General features: G+C 44.5%; 2 protein-coding genes across 2 annotated transcripts in view; one reads left to right on the top strand and one right to left on the bottom strand.

Moving 5' to 3' along the window:
- Positions 1–17,127, top strand: part of LOC107384319 (homeobox protein Mohawk) — a 24,684-nt gene extending 7,557 nt beyond the window's left edge. The window contains exons 4-6 of the mRNA XM_015957517.3: positions 6,559–6,885; positions 11,536–11,569; positions 14,322–17,127. Coding sequence (XP_015813003.1) covers positions 6,559–6,885; positions 11,536–11,569; positions 14,322–14,595 — 635 coding nt within the window. The 3' untranslated portion in view covers positions 14,596–17,127. The remainder of the gene's footprint in view (positions 1–6,558; positions 6,886–11,535; positions 11,570–14,321) is intronic.
- On the bottom strand, positions 15,988–22,532 carry LOC107384318 (ras-related protein Rab-18-B). The gene is made up of 7 exons (XM_015957516.3): positions 22,328–22,532; positions 21,505–21,560; positions 21,335–21,396; positions 21,000–21,072; positions 19,023–19,141; positions 18,857–18,923; positions 15,988–17,126 (listed from the first exon to the last, which is right to left on the bottom strand). The coding sequence occupies exons 1-7, from the start codon at positions 22,393–22,395 to the stop codon at positions 16,954–16,956; spliced, it is 618 nt and encodes a 205-aa protein (XP_015813002.1). The 5' UTR covers positions 22,396–22,532; the 3' UTR covers positions 15,988–16,953.

Genomic DNA, 22,532 nt, shown 5'->3' with positions numbered 1-22,532 from the left:
TGTCAAATTATACTGATCACAAAACATTTATTTACTTTCTTTCGTTTTCCTCCGCCACTCATAAATACCCGTGTCCTCCTGCAGAAACCCCGAGGGACAACAGACATCAATAACACAATAAAAAGTCCGACGTGTTGTGTAAAAACTGCTATTTTTAGCACATTTTAAGTCCGACGTGTTGTGTAAAAACTGCTATTTTTAGCACATTTTAAGTCCGACGTGTTGCTACCAGATGTACGGTGTGAGCTGAAACTGACTGCTACAAACGAAAAAGTCGCAGAGTCCGCAGAATATATAGAAAAACAGGCTAAAAAGCATTATCTTGTAGAGGCTCCGAGTCCGCTTGCAGAAGTGACATTTACAGGTGCTGCAGCACGGAGGATGTGGTGTTGTGCTAGGCTAAATCCATTTTACAGTATTTATACTGGACTACGTTTTCCGCCTAACGACGTGAAAAATGGTCCCACAACTTGACATTTTCTGTCTTTTTCGCACTCCACCGGGGTCCACGTTGTCCGCCATGGTTTAAGAGAAAGTTAAGTTACATTCGCTACTCGCGTGTGCATTCAGTCCAGTGGGCATGTGCGTCACTTATTTCGGTCCGGGTGAAACATGACCCCGGGCGATTGCAAAGCCATGAATTAATTAAATATGAATTAAACGAATCCTCGAGGCAGAGAATTTGACTCGAGGATTTTTTGTACTCGAATTATTCGAGGTACTCGAGGAATCGTTTCAGCTCTAGATTATACTAATAAATAAATCATTATTAAATTCACCAAATAGAATAAGCTGGTGTAATTTAAGATCTGGAATAAATCATTATAGGAAAAACATTTGTTAACCCATCATTCATAGAGCATTCACCACTTTAGATTTAAAACATATTTTAGGTACCACGGAATATAGCATAGCATAGCATAGTTTATTTATATAGCACATTTAAAATGCAGCATGGGAGCTGCCCAAAGTGCTGCACAGGCTAAAACAAAACACACCCATTACAAGGAGCTAAAACTAAGGATAAAATCTCAATTAAAAGCAGAGAAAACATGAATAATAAGAACACATTAAAACAATGACACAATAAAACACTAAAACGAGTCACTGTCTAAAAGCCAAAGTGTAAAAGTGGGTCTTTAAACGAGATTTATATGATCGTAATAACTTGTAAAGTTTGAACGCAATTTTTTGAGCCAGAAAACTTTGGTTACGTTTTGTAACCCCAGATTCTATGAGTATGGCGGAGCCCTTTAAGCCTCGCCTATTGGGAGTTAGTCCTTGACAACGACCAATGACTGAAAAGCTTTAATGTATGCCCGCCTATCAGGTGGGCCCTGGTCCTATGAAGAGGTGCGAAGACCAAGAAGCATCTCCAAAAGTTCAAAGAACCCCAGAACCAGTGGGCCTCGATGCTTAAAGGGCTCCGCCATACTCATAGAATCTGGGGTTACAAAACATAACCAACGTTCTATGTCGTATGGCTCCGCCCTTTAAGCCTCGCCTATTGGTTTAAAGGCAGAGCATGATGTAGTAAACGCACACTGGTTAAGTAACAAGGAATAAGTGAGCCCATAACGTCCTTACACAGCTGCCGGCGGGTGTAAGATATGGATGAGCAGCTGTAAGGATAAAGCTTGGTTTATGCTTGACGCATTCACTTTCCGCGCGGTGATGCGGCTCGCGGATGGAACGAGCTTCACAACTTGCAGCATTTATGGTTCGTGTATGCTCGTCTCTGCGGTGAGCCAATATTCTCCCAAACTGTAGGGGGCAGCATGGAGCTCTACACGGCATGCATCCAACACTACACCATAGTAGAAGTAAAAATTACTGTTTACAACATGGCATTCCAGCATTTTTAACTGCGTCCTCGTCTTTTCCGACAGTGCGAGCTATTTCTCTCCAAGAATTATTAACAACATGTTGATCACGGTGATCTCTGAGAGCTGAATCATACAAATGTCTGTATTTACGAACCTCTGCCATACTAGTTCTTAACGGTCCGCCATGTTTTTCCGCATCCGACCGTCCGCGTGGTTAGAAATTTTCCAAGGTGCGCGTTGCGGAAATTCTGGGCCGTGCGGAGACGCGGTGGAGGGGCGTGGTTGTTAAAATTACGCTATTTCGCAGCGCGGAGCCGTGCGGACCTCGCTGACGCATCAAGCATAAACCAACCTTCAGCTTTTGGCTTTTGTATGACCTTCTTCAACCACTCTCTCTTTATTCTGCTCTCCCCACTTATTCCACCTTCCTCAGGATCCACTGATTTCCCTCTTTCCTGTTCACTCTCTCTCGTTCTTAACATTTTTTTAATCACAATTGTCTATTCTTTGCTCATTTTAAATATATTTTTAACCATTTTCTGAATAATTTTTTATATTTTTACATTTTTTGTTTTTGTGACGTGCCTCATGATTTCTAGAGAGGCACTATAGAAATGATATTTTCTTCTTCTTCTTCTTCTTCTTCTTCTTCTTCTTCTTCTCATATGTAGCAAGCCGAGTGGAACCACAACTTGGGCCGCCGCCATCATGCCCAGAAGCCTCATCACAGACAGCGCTGTCACTGTGTGCTGTGGTTGCACACGGCAAATCATGGCGAGCAGATCCGCCGTTCTTTACCAGGAAAGACGTGCTCTTATGGAGCTGGAGTGCAGTTCCACGCCCAGGAAGATGATGGATTGGGACGAGACCACAGAACTCTTCTCCCAGTTTATTTAGAAGCCCAGTGTGATCAAATGTAACGCCAGCTCCCTCGTCTGTGACTCCGCCTCCATCTGGGAACGGGCCAGGAGGAGCAGGTCGTCTGGATAAAACAGGATTCTCAAGCCCGCCGTGTGTAATGGCTGGAGCGCCGCAGCCATGCATTTGGAGAAGGTGTGTGAGGCCAGGGAGTGCCCGAACGGGAGCCTGTTGTACTGGTACTGAATCCTGTTGATTGAAAAGTGCAGGAATTTCCTGTGCTTCGGAATTATTGGAACATGGAAGTATGCGTCCCTCAGGTCTATGGACGTAAACCAGTTGCCTGGGCACATGTAATCCAACACCTGTTTGATCGTGAGCATGCGGAAGTGCTTCACTGCTATCAGAGCGTTGAAAAGAGACAGATCGAGGATCGGTCTGGAGCCACCAGTTTTCTTTGGAACCAGGAAATAACGGGAGTAGAATCCCGAGTTCTCCTCCCCTGGAGGAACCCTGGAAATGGCCTCCTTTGACAGGAGTTCCCCCAACTCCTCCTCAAGGGCGGAAGCTTGAGGGGCTGACGTCAGTGTCGTCTCCACAATCCCCGAGAACGGGGGTGAGCGGGACTGAAACTGCAGCTTGTGGCCGTTTTAAATGATGTCCCGAATCCATTTGTTCATGTGACACACGCGGCTTCAGTCTTGGGCGCGTTCTGACAGTGGACGCGTACACAGAGTCTGGGCATGCACTGCATCCAAAATCCAGGTTCGGGCCCCTTCCACCATCGCCTGACCCGAAAGAATATCGGAGGCGACCCATGGGGGGCCAGTGGGGAAAGGGCAGGCTGCTAATTTGTAATGCAGTCGATGCCGAGCTCCCTGAGGAAGGAGGCGTGTGGGCATGAATCCTGACAGCGTGTGACTGTGATGCTGGGCGAGATTCATTAGGATGAATGGGTCGCTTGCACGGCACTGGCGTGTGCGGGATGTGTTGCCGCGCGTCAGCCGCATGCGGAGGTGGCCCAGAGCGTGAGCGTGGGAAAGGCTCCGAAGCGCCCACCGAGGGGCGGAAATCAGAAATGACAGCTCGCTTTGGTGGCCGCAGTGAATGTAAAAAAGCCTCATCGTGCTGGTTTACATCACATACAGCAGGGAGAAAGCTCCGTTTGAAGGCAGGGCGCGCGCACGCTAGCGGCTGGTTCTGCACCGGTCTGGGACTGGGCTGGTGGCTGCGGCATCTCTACGGTCCACGATGGTCTTCCAAGGCTCTGGGAAAGGTATGGGGTTGTCGGCTGGACCGAGGGCGAACCAGGCTGCAAACGGTGGCGGAGGAGTCAGCTGATCTTTGAGCCCTCTCAACGGCATTGCGGAAGTGGGATCCAAACAGCATGTCTGCGCTGACTGGTCCCTTCAGCATATCTTTGTACAGCTGCTCCAGGATGGATGGGAGGGAACTGAGCCATAGGAGCCGATGGATCAAAGTCTGCCAGGCGGAGATGCAGGCTGCACAGACCAGATTGGCGGCACACAGATTTAAAATGGTGTCCGCCGATTTGCAGATGAGGTTCTTAGGCTCATCAGGCAGGTCACACGCCTCCGCCGACTTGGAGATGCCGTAGACGATTAGGGCAACGTTGTTTGAGGCTGCGCACTGATGAGAGCGGTCAGTGAACCGAGCCAGATGCTGCTCGTTCTTGGCGGCGGGGACCGCACGCTGGCCTACCATCTTGACCTTGGTTCCGAGCAGAGAAGCCAAGTTGGGCTCCAAGGGTGGGACAGCCGGGAAGCCATGTTCAGAAAGGTACTCCACATTGGTGATGGAAGTGTAAGAAGAGACAGGAGCCCTGAGCCGGGTGAGTTCCGCCTTTGAGCCGTTCCAGTAGTCCATAGCTGCCAGGAACTGAGGAAAAACCCGAGTCGGGTCAGCGGGCTAGGTTCGCGCCAAACCGGCCTGCTACGTCGTCCGACTTAGGAGGGGCAGCAGTTGGCACGGTTAATCCTTTGTAGTCTGCCGCCACTGAAATAATGGCGGGCAGCTTGTGGAGCAGCGCTCGGATGGCAGGGAGCGGTGCAGAGGTAGTCTGGAGGATTGGGTTCAAGTCCCATTCGGGAGCCCGGTGTTCCGCAGCCTCCAGGGTGATATGTGAGGATCTCGTGCAGCTGAGCCGCTTCGTGTCAGAGCAGCAAGCCAGTGCGGAATCAGACGGGTCCTGATGAGCGTCGAAAATGTCCATGACCTCTTCCAGTGGGACAGTGTCGGCCGCTGAGGAAACGTCCTCGGAGATGGAGGTGAAATAGTCCACACGTCGTAGCTTCTCGACCGCCGGGAGGAGCTCGCAGAAGTGGCACGCGGCTCGAGGTGTAAGGGCGAGGCCGGCGTGTTTGGGGCCGAGGCAGATGTCGCATCTGTCGTGGAGGTCACCGGGAATGATGTAGAACACGTTGAAGGATTGGCAAAGGCGAATAGCTTCGCTCGTCATGATGGTTGGATCTTCTAGGTTAACTCTAGTCGTCAAGTCTGTTGAAGAACTGAAAGGAGAAGATCCTTAGTCCTCGCACCTCTCTTATAGGACCAGGGCCCACCTGATAGGCGGGCGTACATTAAAGCTCTTCAGTCATTGGTCGTTGTCAAGGACTAACTCCCAATAGGTGAGGCTTACAGGGCGGAGCCATACGACATAGAACTAACTTTATTAAAGGGATTTAGATGAAACGTCTGGTGTCTTCACAGGGATCTTGGTGTCTTGTGAACAGGATAAATGACGGATACTCATATCGACACCTCCGGTGTCAGTCTGGCATGACCTGAATGGAGAAGTAAACTTTTGGTCATTTGATGAAATGCAGGCCTTGAGCTACACAACACTGTTGTACAACCAGATATTAACATACTTACATGTTAAACTAGTCCTCTCCCATTTTATCTGCTATTGTTATAAGAACAAAAATCTCACATTCGGCCCACGAATACTGGAATAGCCTTGGCCAGTAAAGCCTAGTTTATGCTTTAAGGAGCACGAAGTCGAGCCCACTTTTCTAAGCATATGTCAAACGAGATGGATAACGCCAGCTTGTGACTGGTTGTCATTGCGCTCTCAAAAACAGAGAGAGATAAAAAAAATATCTAGTGACAGACATGGAGCAGCTGTTTTATTTTTCCGTGACTGGAGGAGTTTAAATACAAAGCAAGCATTTTATTTGTGGATGGAAATGTGGGTTTAAAGGTGGCGAGCGCATGAAGAGGTGGAGGAGAATGAGGGACAAATTTGTCCCTGTTAAAAAGATTTTGAAATACAAGTAATAGTAAAATGCACCATCTTGGATCGATACGTGACAAGATACCTCAGAACGCTGCGCCCTCTGTTGTCCTGGTGGGGAACTGCTTTGCAACACTCCCCAGGAGAACATCTCTGTCAACGCGTGTGCGTCTCTCCCTTATGACGCTGACGCAGAAGCATAAACTACACTTAAGGCAACACCAGGCCTGTCGTTGAAATTCAGGGAACACAAGAATCCAATTGAGGACACATTTTGAGCGTCTTTAGAAAGTGGACAGCTTTGTCGCTTTGCTGTGACGTAATCAGCCTTAGAATGTGTACTCAGAAGAAGGCAGCCCCTGGATTTTGATACAACCTATAACTGACTGTTAAAGATGGCTGCCACAGCTATGTAAATGTCCATGTCTAAGTCAATTTTATAGATATTGTGGCTAAAACTTGGTGTTGTAGTAGCTGAGAGTCATTCACAACACCCACTCTGCACCTTAACAGTTAAATCAAGATTGTCACTAACATTTTCAATAATTGTCCCAAAAATAATCATTTCTCAACATGAGATTGTCTTAGTTTTGGTGTTTTTTCGTTCTCTTGTTGCAGATGAAGAGAGCCCTCAGACTTCCACCAGCCAGTTAAACTTTGGTCGATCATCCTCACTCCAGAGGGGAAAACAAAGCAGCGTCCTTACCTTTGCTGATTTCACTGATGACAACACATCATCTCCTCCATCAAAGTACAAGAGTAGCTTACTGAACCGCTACCTGAATGACACCCTGAGGCACGTGAAGGCAGCAGAGGCAGATGGTGTTTCCTCAGCCCGCAACAGAAGAAGCCATCCCGAGTCGCTTAGCTCCAACGGATGTGAACGAGATGTTGTCTCTCCGGCGTCATCATTAGAAACTGAGGCCAACTTCATGTACCACATGGGTAAGATTTATACAGGTTGTACAAAAACAATAAAACCTGTTTCTAATTCAACTGAAAGCTGATGTCTTCACATGTGTGTGAAAATAATGATGTACAACTTACAACATACAACATCCTCCTGCTCTATTAAGGCCTTTTCCTTGTTAATTGGAGATTCATGCAGAATGTGAAGCACTTTGACAGTTTAACTACTCTGTTTTCCTTCAGTTGTTCTTTAATGCACCACAGTGTACAGTAAAACAGGAGCAGAATGAACAGAAACCTCCACTCGGCAGCTCAGGGCTCCCTGACACTAATAAATCTCTGGCATACCACTGAGAGTCAAGATGCTCAACAACATTCAATCATACATGTAATGGCAAACCGAGAATGGAGTTGGACACGTGGGTGAGACCTTCAGGGACCCGCAGAAGCACAGCAGACAACGTCTCTGCAAACGCTGCTAATAAACGCCCACGCAGATGCTGAAATCCCTTGTTTTAAACTTGGATGGAGTTTGCGCTGGCTGCCACTGAACACCACAAATATCCTTTCCATGCACTCGAATGTGCCATTTGTTCCACTTCAGCTTATGGTGGAAATGTCAAGTCTAGCCTCAAGGACAATTACAGAATGTCTGAGACTTTATTCCTCACAGGGTGAGAAGTGGAAACCTCAGCCCAAGTGTGGAAATGGGGCAGACTGTCAATAAAATGAGAACGTCTTATAAGGTTAGCGCCACCACACATGAGACAATGCTAAGTAACTGGACTGTTATTTATTTTGGCTCATTACTTTGGTGTTTGAGGATGTGGCTTTGCTCCCTTGACACCTGTGGACTTTGGCCGTCTGCCTCTTCCCAGTGTTACTTTCCCACTCCAACTCATTCCTTTATACAATGCATTAGAAGCATTGTGAAACATTCTTGTTCTAGTCTCAAAATACCTCAAACTACTTTTTTTCATTTTCCAAAAACTCAAGATTACAGTAAAATGTCACCACTCACCATCTGGAATCTTCTGGTGCTGATCCGTAACTGCCAAAAGACCCACAAATGACCACAAGATGTCTTCATGCACCTTCGAGCTTACACACACACACACACACACACACACACACACACACACACACACACACACACACACACACACACACACACACACACACACACACACACACACACACACACACACACCTGCTCTGCTGCTCCTCACCTGTGGAACACAAGTCCACAATTCTTCTTTTATTTTGTGCAGTTTTGAGTTCAGCATTTATTGCCTTTATTTTTATTAAGTATGCTAGAATTTTTCCAAATAATATTAGATTTTTTTTTATTCTTTGCATTTCTGTCTCTTCTGTGAAAGTAGAGTGATCATAGTAATCAATAACTGACATTTGTTGTAAATCAAACAACAACTTGTGGGTTAAATGATCACGAATCGTGCATCAGTTTTTAATTTTAGCAAAATTAAATGAGATTTTCATTTGTTATTGTTGGAAAAATTATTACAAAATATTTTATGGATAAGTCAGACAAAAAAAACATTTTTAAACTCTTACCAAGATTCTTATTGTCGTTTGTCCATCATGCCCTGAACGTAGCAGCAGATATCATCTCTGGATCAGCAAGCATCTTGAAATGCTTTTCAAGTCCTCTTGAAAGGGACGTTATGGAAGTTTGACAGACAAAACATGTATAGAAATAATAAATTTCTTCTTCATACATTCTCCTGCAATGCCCTGGTCCTGTAGAATGAGCCCTGGCATTTTTACTGTGATTGCCTGTTTTTCTGTAAAATCACAGAAAAAGAGAGATGCTCGGGTCGAGCAGGCTGCTTCATGCGCGTTCACGCTCAGGCATAGCCCGTAGCATTTGCTATCAGTAGCTTTAGCAGCAGAGAGAGAGGCAGTGCCACTTTGTCGCTGTTCCTAACGCCTAGTGACAAAGCTAGCTACGTTTCTGAGGACCCTTAGCTACTTTCTGTAGAACTTTCTTCTAGATATTTCCTGCAAATTAGCAACAAAATAGCCATTTTCGCTCCGAACCGTTCTTTGGTTTGACATTGTTTCAGCTGTCATCAAGGATATAAATGTTACAGATACAACAAATGTTACTGGTGTGTAGCTTACCTAGTAAGATGTCTAACTCTCCTGCGGAAGACCTGGGTTCGTTTCTGGGTGTGAACATAGTTTATTTAGAGGTTCTTTTTTACATTTGTGGTATATTTTTTACAGTAAGATGCCCAAATGTTTATTTGAGACTCGCCGAACGGCATTGAATTCACAGATAAAAAAGATGTGGGTTCAACTTTCATTTTGGAACAATTTTTCAAGCAAGGGAAGGGAATGATCTGAGCATGCAGGAGGACTGACCCATCTTAAACCTTTGTCGGCTGTGCTGAAGAGAAAGGTACAGAACCAAATTATTTAATTAATTAGCTGCGTGTTCTCCTGTCCTCTGTCCTCCGGGCCACACACACACACACACACACACGAGACTATCTCAGTTGTTATTTTCATTAAGGAGTGTGCACGTACAGCATGCGGGCCTCGTGCACGAGCCTACGATTGAAGCTGCCGTTACGCCTTTGGCCTGAGGGGGCGATCGCGAGCAAAAAAATTCAAAAGTCCGAAAAGTCCCTTTAAAAGGCACGATACAAACATGCAGACTCCTGTCTAACATCATCTGTCAGCTTATCCATCAACATAGCAAAGGAAGGGGTTTAGAGTCAATCCTTGATGTAATCCCGCCTTGGACTCCTTTGAAACTCCTACATCACACCTCACTGCTGGCCCACGGCTCTCTCACATGTTCTGCACCACTCTAACACACTTCTCTTCCACTCCAGACCTCCTCTCTCAGCACCCCGACATACACTTTCTGTAAATCTACAGACACTTCCCCATCTTCTCTGTACTTCTCCATTAGCATCCTCAAAGAAAATAGAGCATCTGTAATGCTGTCTCAGCATGAAACTCTACTGTTGCTCACGAATAATCACTTCTGACCTGAGCCTCGCTTCCACCACGGCTTCATTTTTGAAGCTTTCCTCACTTCATCCTTACTGACCTCAGCTACATCCTGATCAGAATCAGAATCAGAAAGAATTTTATTGCCAGCGCTCCAGCGATCCAGAGCATAGGAACTTGACTCCACAGAACAGCCTGACCAAGATTACACACACACATATGGACAGGACAGATACAGGCAGACCGCGAGAGCAGCCATAACGGCGCTCAATCCACAGATCCCGTGATCCACAACAGTGTCCTCTTATACTCTACATTGTTTCTAATTTTCCTCACCCAGCATCTCTTCAAGTACCATTTCATCCCATCACACACTAGGAACCTGTCAGTACATTTCTACGTCTATCCTTAATAACCCTAACCACCACCTTCACCATACGCTGCATCTCCTTGTCCTCCTGTCTACTCTCCTCGGTCCTCTCGGAGTCCCACTTGTTCTTAGCTAACTTCCTTCTCTGCATTTGATCCTGAATGTTTTTGTTCCACCACTAAGTCTCCTTTTATACTTTATTCCTTCCAGCCGACACAGCAAGTACCCTCCTACCCATCTAGCTGAATCTGTCCAGTAGTCTGAGAGCACGTCTGACCCCTAACAGGCTGTCTCAACTCCTCCCTGAAAACCTCACTACCCTCTTCTGTGTTCAGTTCCTAACACCTGGCCCTCTGCTCCACCTTGGCTCTCTTTATCGTCCTCATCATCACTTTCGTCCAACTGCACCATCCTTTGCTGTCTTGCTGCACTCTCACCTACCATACCTTGAAGTCTCTTCAAATTCCAACTTCTACATAAGATGAAGTCCACCTGTGCGCTCCTCCCTCCACCCTTATAAGTCACGCCGTGTTCCTGCCTCCTGTTACAACCAGGTGTCTAGGGGGCCTGGGGTAACATGGAGGACGCGTTACACAAAGGAAAATTAACAAAAGTTTTATTTACCTTTCTCTTTTTTTTGTCTTACTCCACAAAATAAACCACCATGGATCAAAAACCCCTTTAACCAAAACAGGTTCAAACACTAAAATGTAACATAACTCTAAAGAGAGCACAAAATCTAAGGTAACAGATTACCCCTAAAGCTTATTTCTTCTTCAATATCAAAGTTCTAAGTGGGAGACAACAGACCAGAGGAAAGGCAGCTCTGCACTATTGTCCCCATTGGTGAGGAGCTCCAGCAGGTCCTTTAAGCTATCAGCGGCTGATGAAAACCCGGCTCAGCTGGTGCAGGGAGGAGCAAGGGTGAGCAAACAGGCCACAGTCTGCAGGCATGCTCCTCAGATGCAGCATAAAAATGCACAGAAAAATGAAATCACAACACAAAAAGGCTCCAGCCGTAACACTCCACTGGAAAAACATATTTATAACAGCCATTTCCATTCTACCACCATCTGTCCCTCTTTGTTCCTATGCTGGATACCAAACCTGCACATCATGTGTCTACAACGAATGAGCGTGTAATGTCTCACTCCACACAGGAACTGTTGCCCTTGTAAACATGTGGAGTAGCTGCCATGTGAATACAGGATTAGATGTAAACAGGTGACATAACACGCGTACTTAATTAAATGAAATGCTTAAATTCAAACATGAATGAACTGTTTACGTTTTAACAGCTGTTACAGTTGTTGTTTTTTCTGTCTTTGCAGACTCAACAGACTATGGTTCTACTAGAGTTAACATGTAAGTGTGATGAATCTAGGCTGCGCAGTGGCGCAGTGGTTAGAGCTGTTGCCTTGCAGCAAAAAGGTCCTGGGTTCGATTCCTGGCCTGGGGTCTTTCTGCATGGAGTTTGCATGTTCTCCCTGTGCATGCGTGGGTTCTCTCCGGGTAGTCCGGCTTCCTCCCACAGTCCAAAAACATGACTGTTAGGTTGAGTGGTCTGTCTAAATTGTCCTTAGGTGTGTGTGGGGGGGGGGGCGTGGTTGTTTGTCCTGTGTGTCTCTGTGTTGCCCTGCGATGGGCTGGCTCTCTGTCCAGGGTGTACCCCGCCTGATTGCCCATTGACACCCCCCCCCCACCCCCCCACCCCCCCGCGCGACCCTGCGTGGACAAAGCGGGCTCAGAAAATGGATGGATGGATGGTGTGATGAATCTGATTTTGGTTTGAAAATCCCACAACCTCTCCTCCAAACCTCACCTGGCAGAATGAGATACCTGCTGTGTATAATAAACCAAACTAGACAGGAAGGTGATTCTCTGACTCCCATCTGACAAAAGCAAATATTAAAATTATGTTTGGGGCGACGGTGGCACAGGAGTTAAGTGCTCGCCCCGTAATCGGAAGGTTGCAGGTTCGAGGCCCGCTCAGTCTGTCGCTGTCGTTGTGTCCTTGGGCAAGACACTTAACCCACGTTGCCTGCTGGTGGTGGTCGGAGGGACCGGTGGCGCCAGTGCTCGGCAGCCTCGCCTCTGTCAGTGCGCCCCAGGGCAGCTGTGGCTACATCGTAGCTCATCCCCACCAGTGTGTGAATGTGTGTGTGAATGGGTGAATGACTGATTGTGTTGTAAAGCGCCTTGGGGGGTTCTAGGACTCTAGAAGGCGCTATATCAAATACAGGCCATTTACCATGTTTCTGGATTTTGGTTATGTTTCATCTTCAAATCATCAGCATCCCTCATTCGGATGCTGCTTTAAAATCTTTTTGGAGAAATTCTGCCAGCGGCAGCAGATGAAAAAGATTCTTGATGGTTCTTGTGCCTAAAGATGTCCATTATGTATTTAAATGAACGACTGGAAAAAAACTACAAATCCACATCCACCATTTATTTCTCTACCCCAAATCAGCATTTTCACAAAGAAAGAAAGAAAGAAAGAAAGAAAGAAAGAAAGAAAACTATCTTTTTTATAGTGTCTCATGATTCACAAGAACAAAAATTTTAAACTTTTAAAGAATTTGTAAAAAATTATTAAAAATAAAAAATTAGAAAAAATTGTGATTAGAATGTGTAGAAAGGAAAGTAACAGGAAAGAGGGAAATCAGTGGATCCCGTGAAATGCGGAATTGGTAGAAAAAGCAGAATAAGGAGAGGGTGATGAAGGTCACACCAAATCCAGCTTGAACAAGTGAGTCTTCAGCTGCGTTTTAAAGGAGACCACTGAGTCCACTGATCTCAGGCTCAGGGGGAGAAAGTTCCAGAGTCTGGGGGCCACAGCAGCAAATGATCTGTCATGTTTGGTCTTTAGCCTGGTGCTGCACAACCAGTGGGCTTTGATCACTGGACCTCAGGGACCTGCTGGGGGTGTAGGGACAAAGAAGATCACCAATGTAAGATGGTGCTTGTCCATGTAAGGCCCTATAGACCAGAACCAGGATCTTGAAATGAGCCCTGAAGCTGACTCGCAGCCAGTGAAGCTGGAGGAGAAGCGGGGTGATGTGGGTGTGTTTGGAGGACTTGGTCAGAAGCCGAGCACAGGCGTTCTGAACCACCTGTAGACGGTTCAGGGAGGTTCTGCTCAGACAACCTCTACCTTCACCATACGCTAAAGGATTTTCAGCGTTAATTAAAATTAAAATTAAGGATTTTCTCATGTACCATGTTCAGCGCCTTGGGCTTCCCAACAGGGTCGCGGAAGGTGCTTCATAAATAAAGCTTTGTTTGTTTGTTTGTTTGTTTGACATGCGAAAAGAGAGTTACAGTAGTCTAAGCGTGAGGAGATGAAGGTGTGGAGAACTGTCTCAAGTTCAGAGCGGGACAGAATGGGACTCAGCTTAGCAATGTTCCTGAGATGGAAGAAGGAAGAGTAAACAAGAGAACTAACATGAGAAACCAGGGTGAGAGCTGGGTCAAAGGTCACACCAAGAACCCTGACAGAGGATTTGGTGTGAGAAGCAAGCTGACCTAGAGAGTCTCTGACTTTGGGAACCAGCTTGTCTGGGGCACAAATGAGGATCTCCGTCTTATCTTCATTCAGCTGAAGAAAGCTCCCAGCCATCCAGGTTTTGATAGAGTCTAAGCAGGTGTGTAACTGCTGCAGCTTAGACATCTCCTGGGGCTTAAAGGAGATGTACAGTTGGATGTCTTCTGCATAAAGACGGTAGGAGATTCCTTTGAAGAAGCTCAGGATGTGCTGAAGAGGAAGCAGATAGACGAGGAAGAGCAGAGGCCCCAGCACAGAACCTTGTGGGACACCATGTGTAAGAGAGGTGGTGGAGGACCTAAACTTGGAGACGGCCACAGAAAAGGAGCGCTCAGAGAGATAAGAGGAGAACCACTCCAGAGCAGTTCCTGATAGGCCTACCCAGTCTCTCAGCCTCTCCAGTAGCAGGTGATGGTCAACAGTGTCAAAGGCTACAGTCAGGTCCAGCAGGACCAGAACAGAACAGTCCCCTGCATCACTGTGTGTCAGAAGGTCATTAGAGACCCTAAGAAGAGCTGTTTCAGTAGAAACAATATAACTATATTTCTATATTTTTTTCTTTCCACGTCACAGAAAGCAGAACCCACAGAGACCAGAGCACCAGAACTGGAGGGAGATACATGCTGCCATGGCTCTCACCAGCTTGGCCCAGGATAAGACCTGCACGGCCAACCGGAGCTTCACCTGGAAGCCCCTCTCCACATCCGGGACCACTCTCACCAGCAGGATGACTGTGACTGAACCAGAGCAGACCACAGAGACCACTCTCACCAGTCGAGTCATTCAGAAATCCTCTCATATCTCTGAGATCCAGACTATCAAAGTTGTTCAGATAAACAGCGGGTAGGAATTAGAAAAACATTTCAAAACCACCTCTAACAGTTTTATAATACACTCATTATTTTCAAATGGAAAACTCTAAACACCAACCTGATTAAGCTTAAATCACATCCTACTTTTACAGTAAAACTGATTTATAAGAGGCTGGCTCATCATCCAATGTTAAGGTTATTTTAATAAAGCCAATGTGAAGTCATCTGGACATCTTTTATGCATTAAATGATTATTTTTACTGCACTGAGTTTCATTATAGCCTTCCATGTTAGAATTTCAAACTGTTAGACTGATAGGGCCAGATGACTACTTCCGTGTTTAGCCTGAATGTGAAACTCAGAGTGACCAATCGTGCTTCAAATTCAAGTAAAATCAGTTTCCCAATGAACTTAAACTTGAAGTATTATAACATTTTTAACATGAGATAACATACAGTACTGGTAAATTTTAAATTGCTATCTATTGTATAGTTTTTGATTCAGCACCCCATACATGAACCAGCGTAGATTGTTGAGGCAAGAGGGTCAGGTGGATACCTGCTAAAGGATCCAGTCAGTATGTATATTTGGTATCTATATGAGTGATTTAACCCTGTCAGGCTCACAAGAAGTTTTGATAAAAGGACGAACAACTAAGTCCTTCAGGGGTACTTCTGAGTTAAAAATGCTCATGGAACACGTGTGTGGAGTAACCAGTTAGGTAGGTTTTAATGTTGCAAATCTGCAACGCCTTCCTCCAGAGGGTTAATGTAGTCTCCTCTCATATCAGTGCTTTGTTTGAGAAGTCAACTTTATTTATAAAGCACTTTACAACAGCATAAAAGCTGACCAAAGTGCTTAACTAGCCAAAAAGAACAGAAGTTCCCTAAAAATTCTAAAAATAAGACAAAAATTTCATCACAAAACATGATAAAAACAAACATATCAAACTGACATAAAAGCTACTAAAACAGATGCATTCTCAAACTGAATTAAAAGCAGCTGAGAACAGACGAGTCTTTCAAAGTGATTTAAAACCCGACAAGACGAAACCATCCTAATCTGAACCTTGGAGCTGCTACTGAGAAAGCTCCATCACCCCTGAGCTCTCTCTTTGTTCCAGGAGAAACTGGCCGGCCGACCTCAGCGACCGAGACGGGGAGTGAGTAACTAAAAGTTCACAAAGACACTGCGGAGCAAGGCCAACTTCCTTCACTCAGAGAACGTTTTAAAATAGCGGTCCATCACCCAGACACCAAATTTAAATTTATATTTACATGGGAACATCTGGTAAATACTGAGATTTTCCACATCCTGATTTATGTCTGCTAATGTTTTCTGAAGAGAAACAAAAACCTCACCTGCTCCCCATCAGTCTGACGTCTATAAGACCCAGAGACAAATGACAGCACGGGGTTGGGTGAGGGTCATATTGTCAGGCAGTTGTTTATTGTAGTTTGAAACAATTCAAGCAGTAACTGACCACATCTCTGACTAACGTCTCTCACCGTTAAAGGCGGTTTTCAGTCTGACAACTTGAATATGACCGACACAAAAATGCAGCTAACTTACTAGTTAAACAACATTTCTAGCAAAAGCGAAAAGAAATCACAGAATATCTCCAATATTTCTGAAAGATGTTAGGAACAAAACACGAGTTTGTGTGAGAAACGCGAGAACCCGGAAGAGGAAAAAACAGAAAAAGTGAATAAGTGATTTCAAACTAGTAGATGCTGTCAACATAACACACACTATCAATGAAAAAGTCAAATAGGATCACGCATTTGGAATAAAGACGAAGCAAGAATGTTGGAAAATAAGTCGACACCCTGGAGCATCAAATCAGCTGATGAAACGAAACGGTCAGTAAATAAAACAACATGGTCTCTGGGCAGGTTCATGAAATCAGAGCTCTTCATTAGTAAATGGACGAGCATAAACAGCTTTTAGTGATCGCTTTCAATCCAAACAGGAAGCTGTGTTTTAATAAAAACTCAGATTGATGTTGTGTGCGTGTCTCCATGTGAGTAAATATGGAGCAAACTCAGACCTGTTGGATTTAATTAGCCTGATAGGTGGAATTAAAGGACTCGGATTATTTCTATTAATGTCTTTGTGCTACAGGCACCTGATGCAATGAATAACTAAATTCAAACCAGACATCCTGTGACTTCCTTGTCAGGGTTAATTTCATTTAAAACGTTGCATTTCTACAAATGAGATGCCTTCCCTGCACAATTTCCCCTCCAACACATTAGTGAGGTAAAAAAAACATGAATTGTGCAAACAGCAGCGTTCATTCCAGCAGATCTTCAATATTTACGAGGCTCATCCTTTACCACTCTCTCAGGTCTTTTAATCAGGGTTTTATTTTAAGTTTCTTTAGTCCAGTTTCAGGGTATAGAACAGTATCCCCCACAGGCCCTCCCTCTGCCTGGATCCTGGTCCTTCAGCTGGAACGCCTGACCCTGGTGTTCACTCTCCCAGAGTCCCGGAGTCTGGAGGATTTTCTCCACAAGCTCTTCAAAGGCACACTGGACACCGTCTTTGGTTTTTGCGCTGGCCTCTGAGAAAAAAAAACATCAGTAAAATTGAGAACGAGAAATAAAATAATAAAATTCTTAAAAGCAAACTAATATTAAACAAACTTCTATTCTAAAACATGTCTTTAAAGAGCAAGTCACCCCTGCCTGAGTCTTACTCCACCTACATCTAGATCAAGCCCCCACAATGAGGCTCTAAAATTGGTCTCAACCCGGAAGTACCAAAAATTGCAGTTCCACCCTCATCCGCTGGGGGCTGGTGTCAGAGGCGAGCAAATCCTCATTGACTCCCATGTTAAAAATACCAATTTCACAGCAGAAATAAACATGTTTACAGCCTGGTACCAACACATGTTTTTGGTTTAAATGATCTAGTTTACACTCATGACAACTCTGAGGGGGGTGATTTTTTTTCTCACTCTTCTGTTTAAGTGTATTAAAAGCCTAAAATTCTGTATAATTAATGAGCATCAGATCCACGTGACCACAGAGCTAGCTCCAGGGAAAGTCCTCAGTAGAGCCTCGGTCTGGTCTGAAAACTGCTCTGGGTTTTTGAGTCTCTGTGTTTGTGTATTCTTTTTTAGATATTTTTTGTGCAATTGTTGGACAAAATGACTTGCTGTGGCATTCCCTCTGGGATTAATAAAGTATTTTTGAATTGAATTGAATTAATTGCACTAATAGAGCGTCCAAGGAGTCTCCACTTCATTTTTTTCGGTAAGTAAAATTATATTTATGTATTTTAGGTCACTGCTGAGCTGAGCTTAGATTTTAACATGTACTGTTTAACCATGAAATTTAAATGTAATAGGGTAAAACCCAGTGTATTTAACATAATGCTGCACTTTAGAAAATGGGTTGAAATATAACATGTTGGTGGAGCTGGGTTCCCACTATCGGCTTGTGGAGCTCTCGGGAGACCGGTGTTTTCCACCCGTTCTCCCCTCCCCGCAGCTCGGCGCATCTCTGCCTGATCGCGGCTTCTGTCTGCTGCGCGGGCTGCCGGCTTGTGGAGCTCTGGATGGAAACTGATGTTCTCCACCCGGTTCTCCCCAGTGGCAGCTCTGCGCATCTCAGATCGCAGCGGAGCTTGTCTGCTGTGTGGCTGCCGGCTTGTGGAGGTCTCCGGAGACCTCTGTGTTCCACCCTGTTTTACCCAGCGGTCAGCCCGGCGTATCTCTGACTCTGAAGCTCTGGTGTTGTGCACAGTTAACTCCGGTTGTAGCTAGGTTGCTACCTCCGTTAGCTTAGCTCCCACCTCCACGTTAGCTTGTAGCTAGTTCGACCGGGTGTCGTCAGTTGATCCCAGCCTTACAGCCCCACCCTCAGCTCCACCTCTCTTCCCTTTTGTGGAATTGTCTGGGCTTGACGGAACCTGTGACACGGTCAAAATGGTGGTGGTGGCCACCTCCCATTTTTCTTCAAAAACGTGTAATTGGAGCCTTTGGAAACCCATTGTCCAATATTTATATGTTGATGATCTAGATAAATGCACCAAAAGGAGGCATCACAAATACCAGCTAGAGTCATATCACCTCTTAGCCAATAGATTCGATCCAACCTGAAGAGTGTGCCCCACTGATGGTTTTAGGCAAACCATTCAAACTTTAAATGAGATGCACTAAAATGCCAAAATAATGACTACACAGAAATGTTAGAGTGGGCCTATTATGCAAATCTGATTTTTTTTTTTTGCATCATTTTAGGCTCTGTTGGTCTAAATGAACACATTGCCTCTGACACCAGTACTTACCAATAAAAAGCATCGAGTGTTTCCTGGCAAATTTCAGTCCTTCGTTTCTGTCCACCTCACGGTCGTCCTAGCAACACACAACCACGCCAGCAGAAAACACCCTCAGGGTTGTAATCACAACTCATCATGTCGACGAAAACAAGTGAAACAGTATTCGTAAACTTACTTGATCGATTTTGTTCCCAACCAACATCTTCACGACGTCGTTGCGCGTCGAGTAGGTTTCCAGTTCGTTCAGCCAGTTTTCCAGCTTCATAAAAGAATCACGCCTCGTCACATCGTAAACTGACAAAGCAAAGCATTTATCATATCAGCTACACAGAATGCTGAGAAACCGTTTTACATTTAAATATTTCAGGACGAAAATCAGATTACAGTACGAGATAAAAATACACTCTAACATTAAATGCGGTTTACTTTAATCAGCTGCAGTTCTTAAAAAAATGTGTTCACACCTCTTAACTTTCTAACATAGAATAGCTATAAATTTATTGTGAAGATTAAAAAAAATTCAATGAAGTGGTTATCTCGTATCTGTCTAAAAACCTCCATCAATGGCTGTTTTCAGGCCGAAAGCAACCATTGGACCATCCAGTTGTCAGTCTCGTCAAACCACCGCTCTTCCCTGGGTCCTCCATTCAATACGCACTCACATATTTAGCAACAGAACGCCGCTGGTGTGAAAGGTTCTCAGCTCAGTAACATCAGAGAAAGAGAAACATTCGGCTACTACCACTTCAAATTTAGGACAAACTACCAGAGTCCCAAAAAGATAAACACCTTTTGAAGACACGGACAACAAAAGACGTTTGAACCCAGAAAACAGCGACTGGTTTTTAGACCCATTTCATTTCCCCCAGCATTGCGGCTCTCTGGTTCCGGCAGAAGCAGTACAGGAAAGATACCCAAGAGGAGGGGTGAGTGTTTGCATTCAAAACCTAGCTTGTTCTGTAGATCGCTGAAGCAGCTTCAATGTAGTGATGTGTCGGTCGCGAGCGAATCGGCTCTAAGAGCCGGCTCTTTGAAGTGAACGACGGGAGCCGGCTCATCATTGGGAGCCGTCCCCTCCCCCCTCCCCTCTTGCTTTGGTGAAAGCTACAGGCGATTGGTCAACCTGTGTAACTGCGTGTCCAGACTGTCCACACACAGAGCAGTAGGGGTGGGGAAGAGGGAGGATCAGACTCAGACACAGCAGAGCACATGCGGGCGGAGGGAGAGGAGAGGGAATGAGAAGGAGGAAAAAGGCGAGCGAGAGGGAGGAGAGTGCGATGAAGACGGTGAAAAAATGAGCGACAGCAGTTGGAAAGTTGAGATTTCTTAAAATGTTCAGTTATTAAATCCATAGAAATGATAAATATTTGATATATTGCATGTTTTTACATTAGTAAATCATTTTACATATAGTTTACCAATATTTTGGTTATAAATGTACTCTACTCAACAGAAAATCTGAGGAGCCACTTGGGAGCCGAAAGAGCCGGCTCTTTTTGGTGAGCTGAGCCAAAAGAACCGGCTCTCTAAAAAGAGCCGGAATTCCCAACACTACTTCAATGACTGGTTGCAACAACTTAAATCTTTCATGAAAATCAACGAGTCTCACATCTCTGTGGAGGAATTTTGACCTACTCTTCTTTAATAATTGTTTTAATCCAACCAAGCTGGAGGGTTTTCCAGCATGAATGTTTTGTTTAAGGTCAAAGGTCAGAAATTCTCCTTCAGGAATTTCTGCAAGAGAGCAGTGGTCCAGCTCCTGAACCAGCAAAGAAGCCTTAAACCATCACACTACCACCACCATGCTTGACCATTGGTATGTTTTTGTTTTAGTGTTATTTTACGCCAGATAGATCGGGACACACACCTTCCAGAAAGTTCCACTTTTGCCTCAGCAGTCCACAAAATATTTTCAAAAAAAGGCTCAGCAAGATGATTTCTAAGCAATAGTGAGATGAGCAATTGAAGTTTGTTCCCTTCTCTCCTGGATGTCATTTTTATCAGAAAATAAATGACGCAAAATAAATGAAATCAGAATTTGATAACTGCATTTAAACAGAAGGGGGCAGAAAAGCTGTGACTGTAGAGCAAATAAAAGCAAAAACATGACAAGCTCTTTAGACTAAATCTTAAAAGTATCAGCTTTCTTTACCAAGAATGACTCCCTGAGCACCGCGGTAGTAGCTGGGTGTCAGAGTACGAAACCGTTCTTGTCCAGCTGTATCCTATTAAAAAAGGAACACAACAGAATAGATCTTTCAGAACAAACAAGGTAGAATATTTATAATAAAAACACTGAGGCCAAAGTTACTTTAGAAGGCTCATCATTCTTAAGACTTTGTAAACATTAATAATAATTATTAACACATTAAAACTTCTTTTTATGGGAAAATTGCACAATTTATGTTCCTATAATAGTGACTAGGTTGTTTTGCCTTTTCTGATATGTAATGTCGCCCCCTAGTGGAGGGCTGTAGTGAAACTTACCCAAATAGCTAGCTTTGCTCTGTTCCCTTCTATAGAGAGTGTCTTTACTTTGAAGTCCACACCTTATGAGTCACAGGGGGAAAATAACGGACAAAAACATTTATTTAATATATTTTTTAGAATCCAACTGTTTCCATTTGTATGTTTTAATGGTGGCTTGTTTGTAGGACCTATAGTAGCGGACTGCTCTGGATCAAAAGTATCGTCTGTGAACCTCAAGAGGAGGCTGTTGAGGGAAATAACAAAGATCAGATACAAATAAGCAGGGCATACATCACAACAGGCTAGCATGACAAGCTCTAAAAACCTGAATTCCTGCTAGATCATACAGCTCTGAAGCTAGCCGGTGTTGTGCCAAAGTAGTTACCCCCATCAAAAATTGTTTCCCCATTCACGGAACCAGACGTGATCATGGAAACACGCCGCTCTCCGGTGAATTTACACTCGGTTTACACTTTGTTTTTGTTGGCGTTGCTATCACGAAATAGTTTATTTATGAAATCAAACACAGTATAACCAATAACTACAGTAACGTTGCAGAGTGTTTCTTCACAGCAAAAGTTAAGGAGGAATACAGATTTTATCAGGCTGTGTGGCCTCGGCTGCCAAAATAAGTCACAGTATAACTAATAACTACAGAAACTTTGGAGAACATTTTGTTTTTTTAGGCTTCTCAATTTAACGTTTAATGTTCTCCAAAGTTTCTGTAGTTATTAGTTAAACTGTGACTTATTTAGCAAATAAACTATTTCGTGATAGCAACGCCAACAAAAACAAAGTGTAAACCCAGGGGAAACAATTTTTGACAGGGGTAACAACACCGGAAGTGTTTTATGTTAGAGTATTACTAAAAAGTTTCAAAACTATAGGCGGACTGTGGGAAAAGTTATACTTAAGTAGAAAAAAAAACATCATCAGCTGCTGAGCAGACTTACACAACACTGTCAACATCCAGTCACAAGCTAGCAAAGTCCCCCACATACAGACACAAACCTGGACTTTCCGACTCCACTTTCTCCAATTATCAATAGTTTCAGAGTTGTCAACACGCCGTCGTCCATATTCCTTCCACAGCTTCTAGCAGGAGAAGCTCTGGCCTGAGCACTAAAGATGTTTAACTTGTTTTTAGAGCTACGGTCGGCCAACAACTCCGATGACAGTCTGCGGTACGCATGCGCACCTTCCCCTTGATTGTTCA

The sequence above is a fragment of the Nothobranchius furzeri genome, chromosome 11 (genome assembly GCF_043380555.1).
Source record: "Nothobranchius furzeri strain GRZ-AD chromosome 11, NfurGRZ-RIMD1, whole genome shotgun sequence".
Classification (NCBI taxonomy): Eukaryota; Metazoa; Chordata; class Actinopteri; order Cyprinodontiformes; family Nothobranchiidae; genus Nothobranchius; species Nothobranchius furzeri.
Note: the sequence above shows the minus strand (reverse complement) of the source record. Positions and strands in the feature narration are given on the sequence as shown.

What these genes read in the sequence shown, in the direction of transcription:
- LOC107384318 (XM_015957516.3), bottom strand. Translation starts at nt 22,395, where the DNA reads ATGGACGACGGCGTGTTGACAACTCTGAAACTATTGATAATTGGAGAA. An exon ending in TGCTCAGGGAGTCATTCTTG is followed by an intron (nt 19,142 to 20,999) that starts GTAAAGAAAGCT and finishes TTGCTTTGTCAG; the next exon opens with TTTACGATGTGACGAGGCGT. An exon ending in TTGGGAACAAAATCGATCAA is followed by an intron (nt 18,924 to 19,022) that starts GTAAGTTTACGA and finishes GTGTGTTGCTAG; the next exon opens with GACGACCGTGAGGTGGACAG.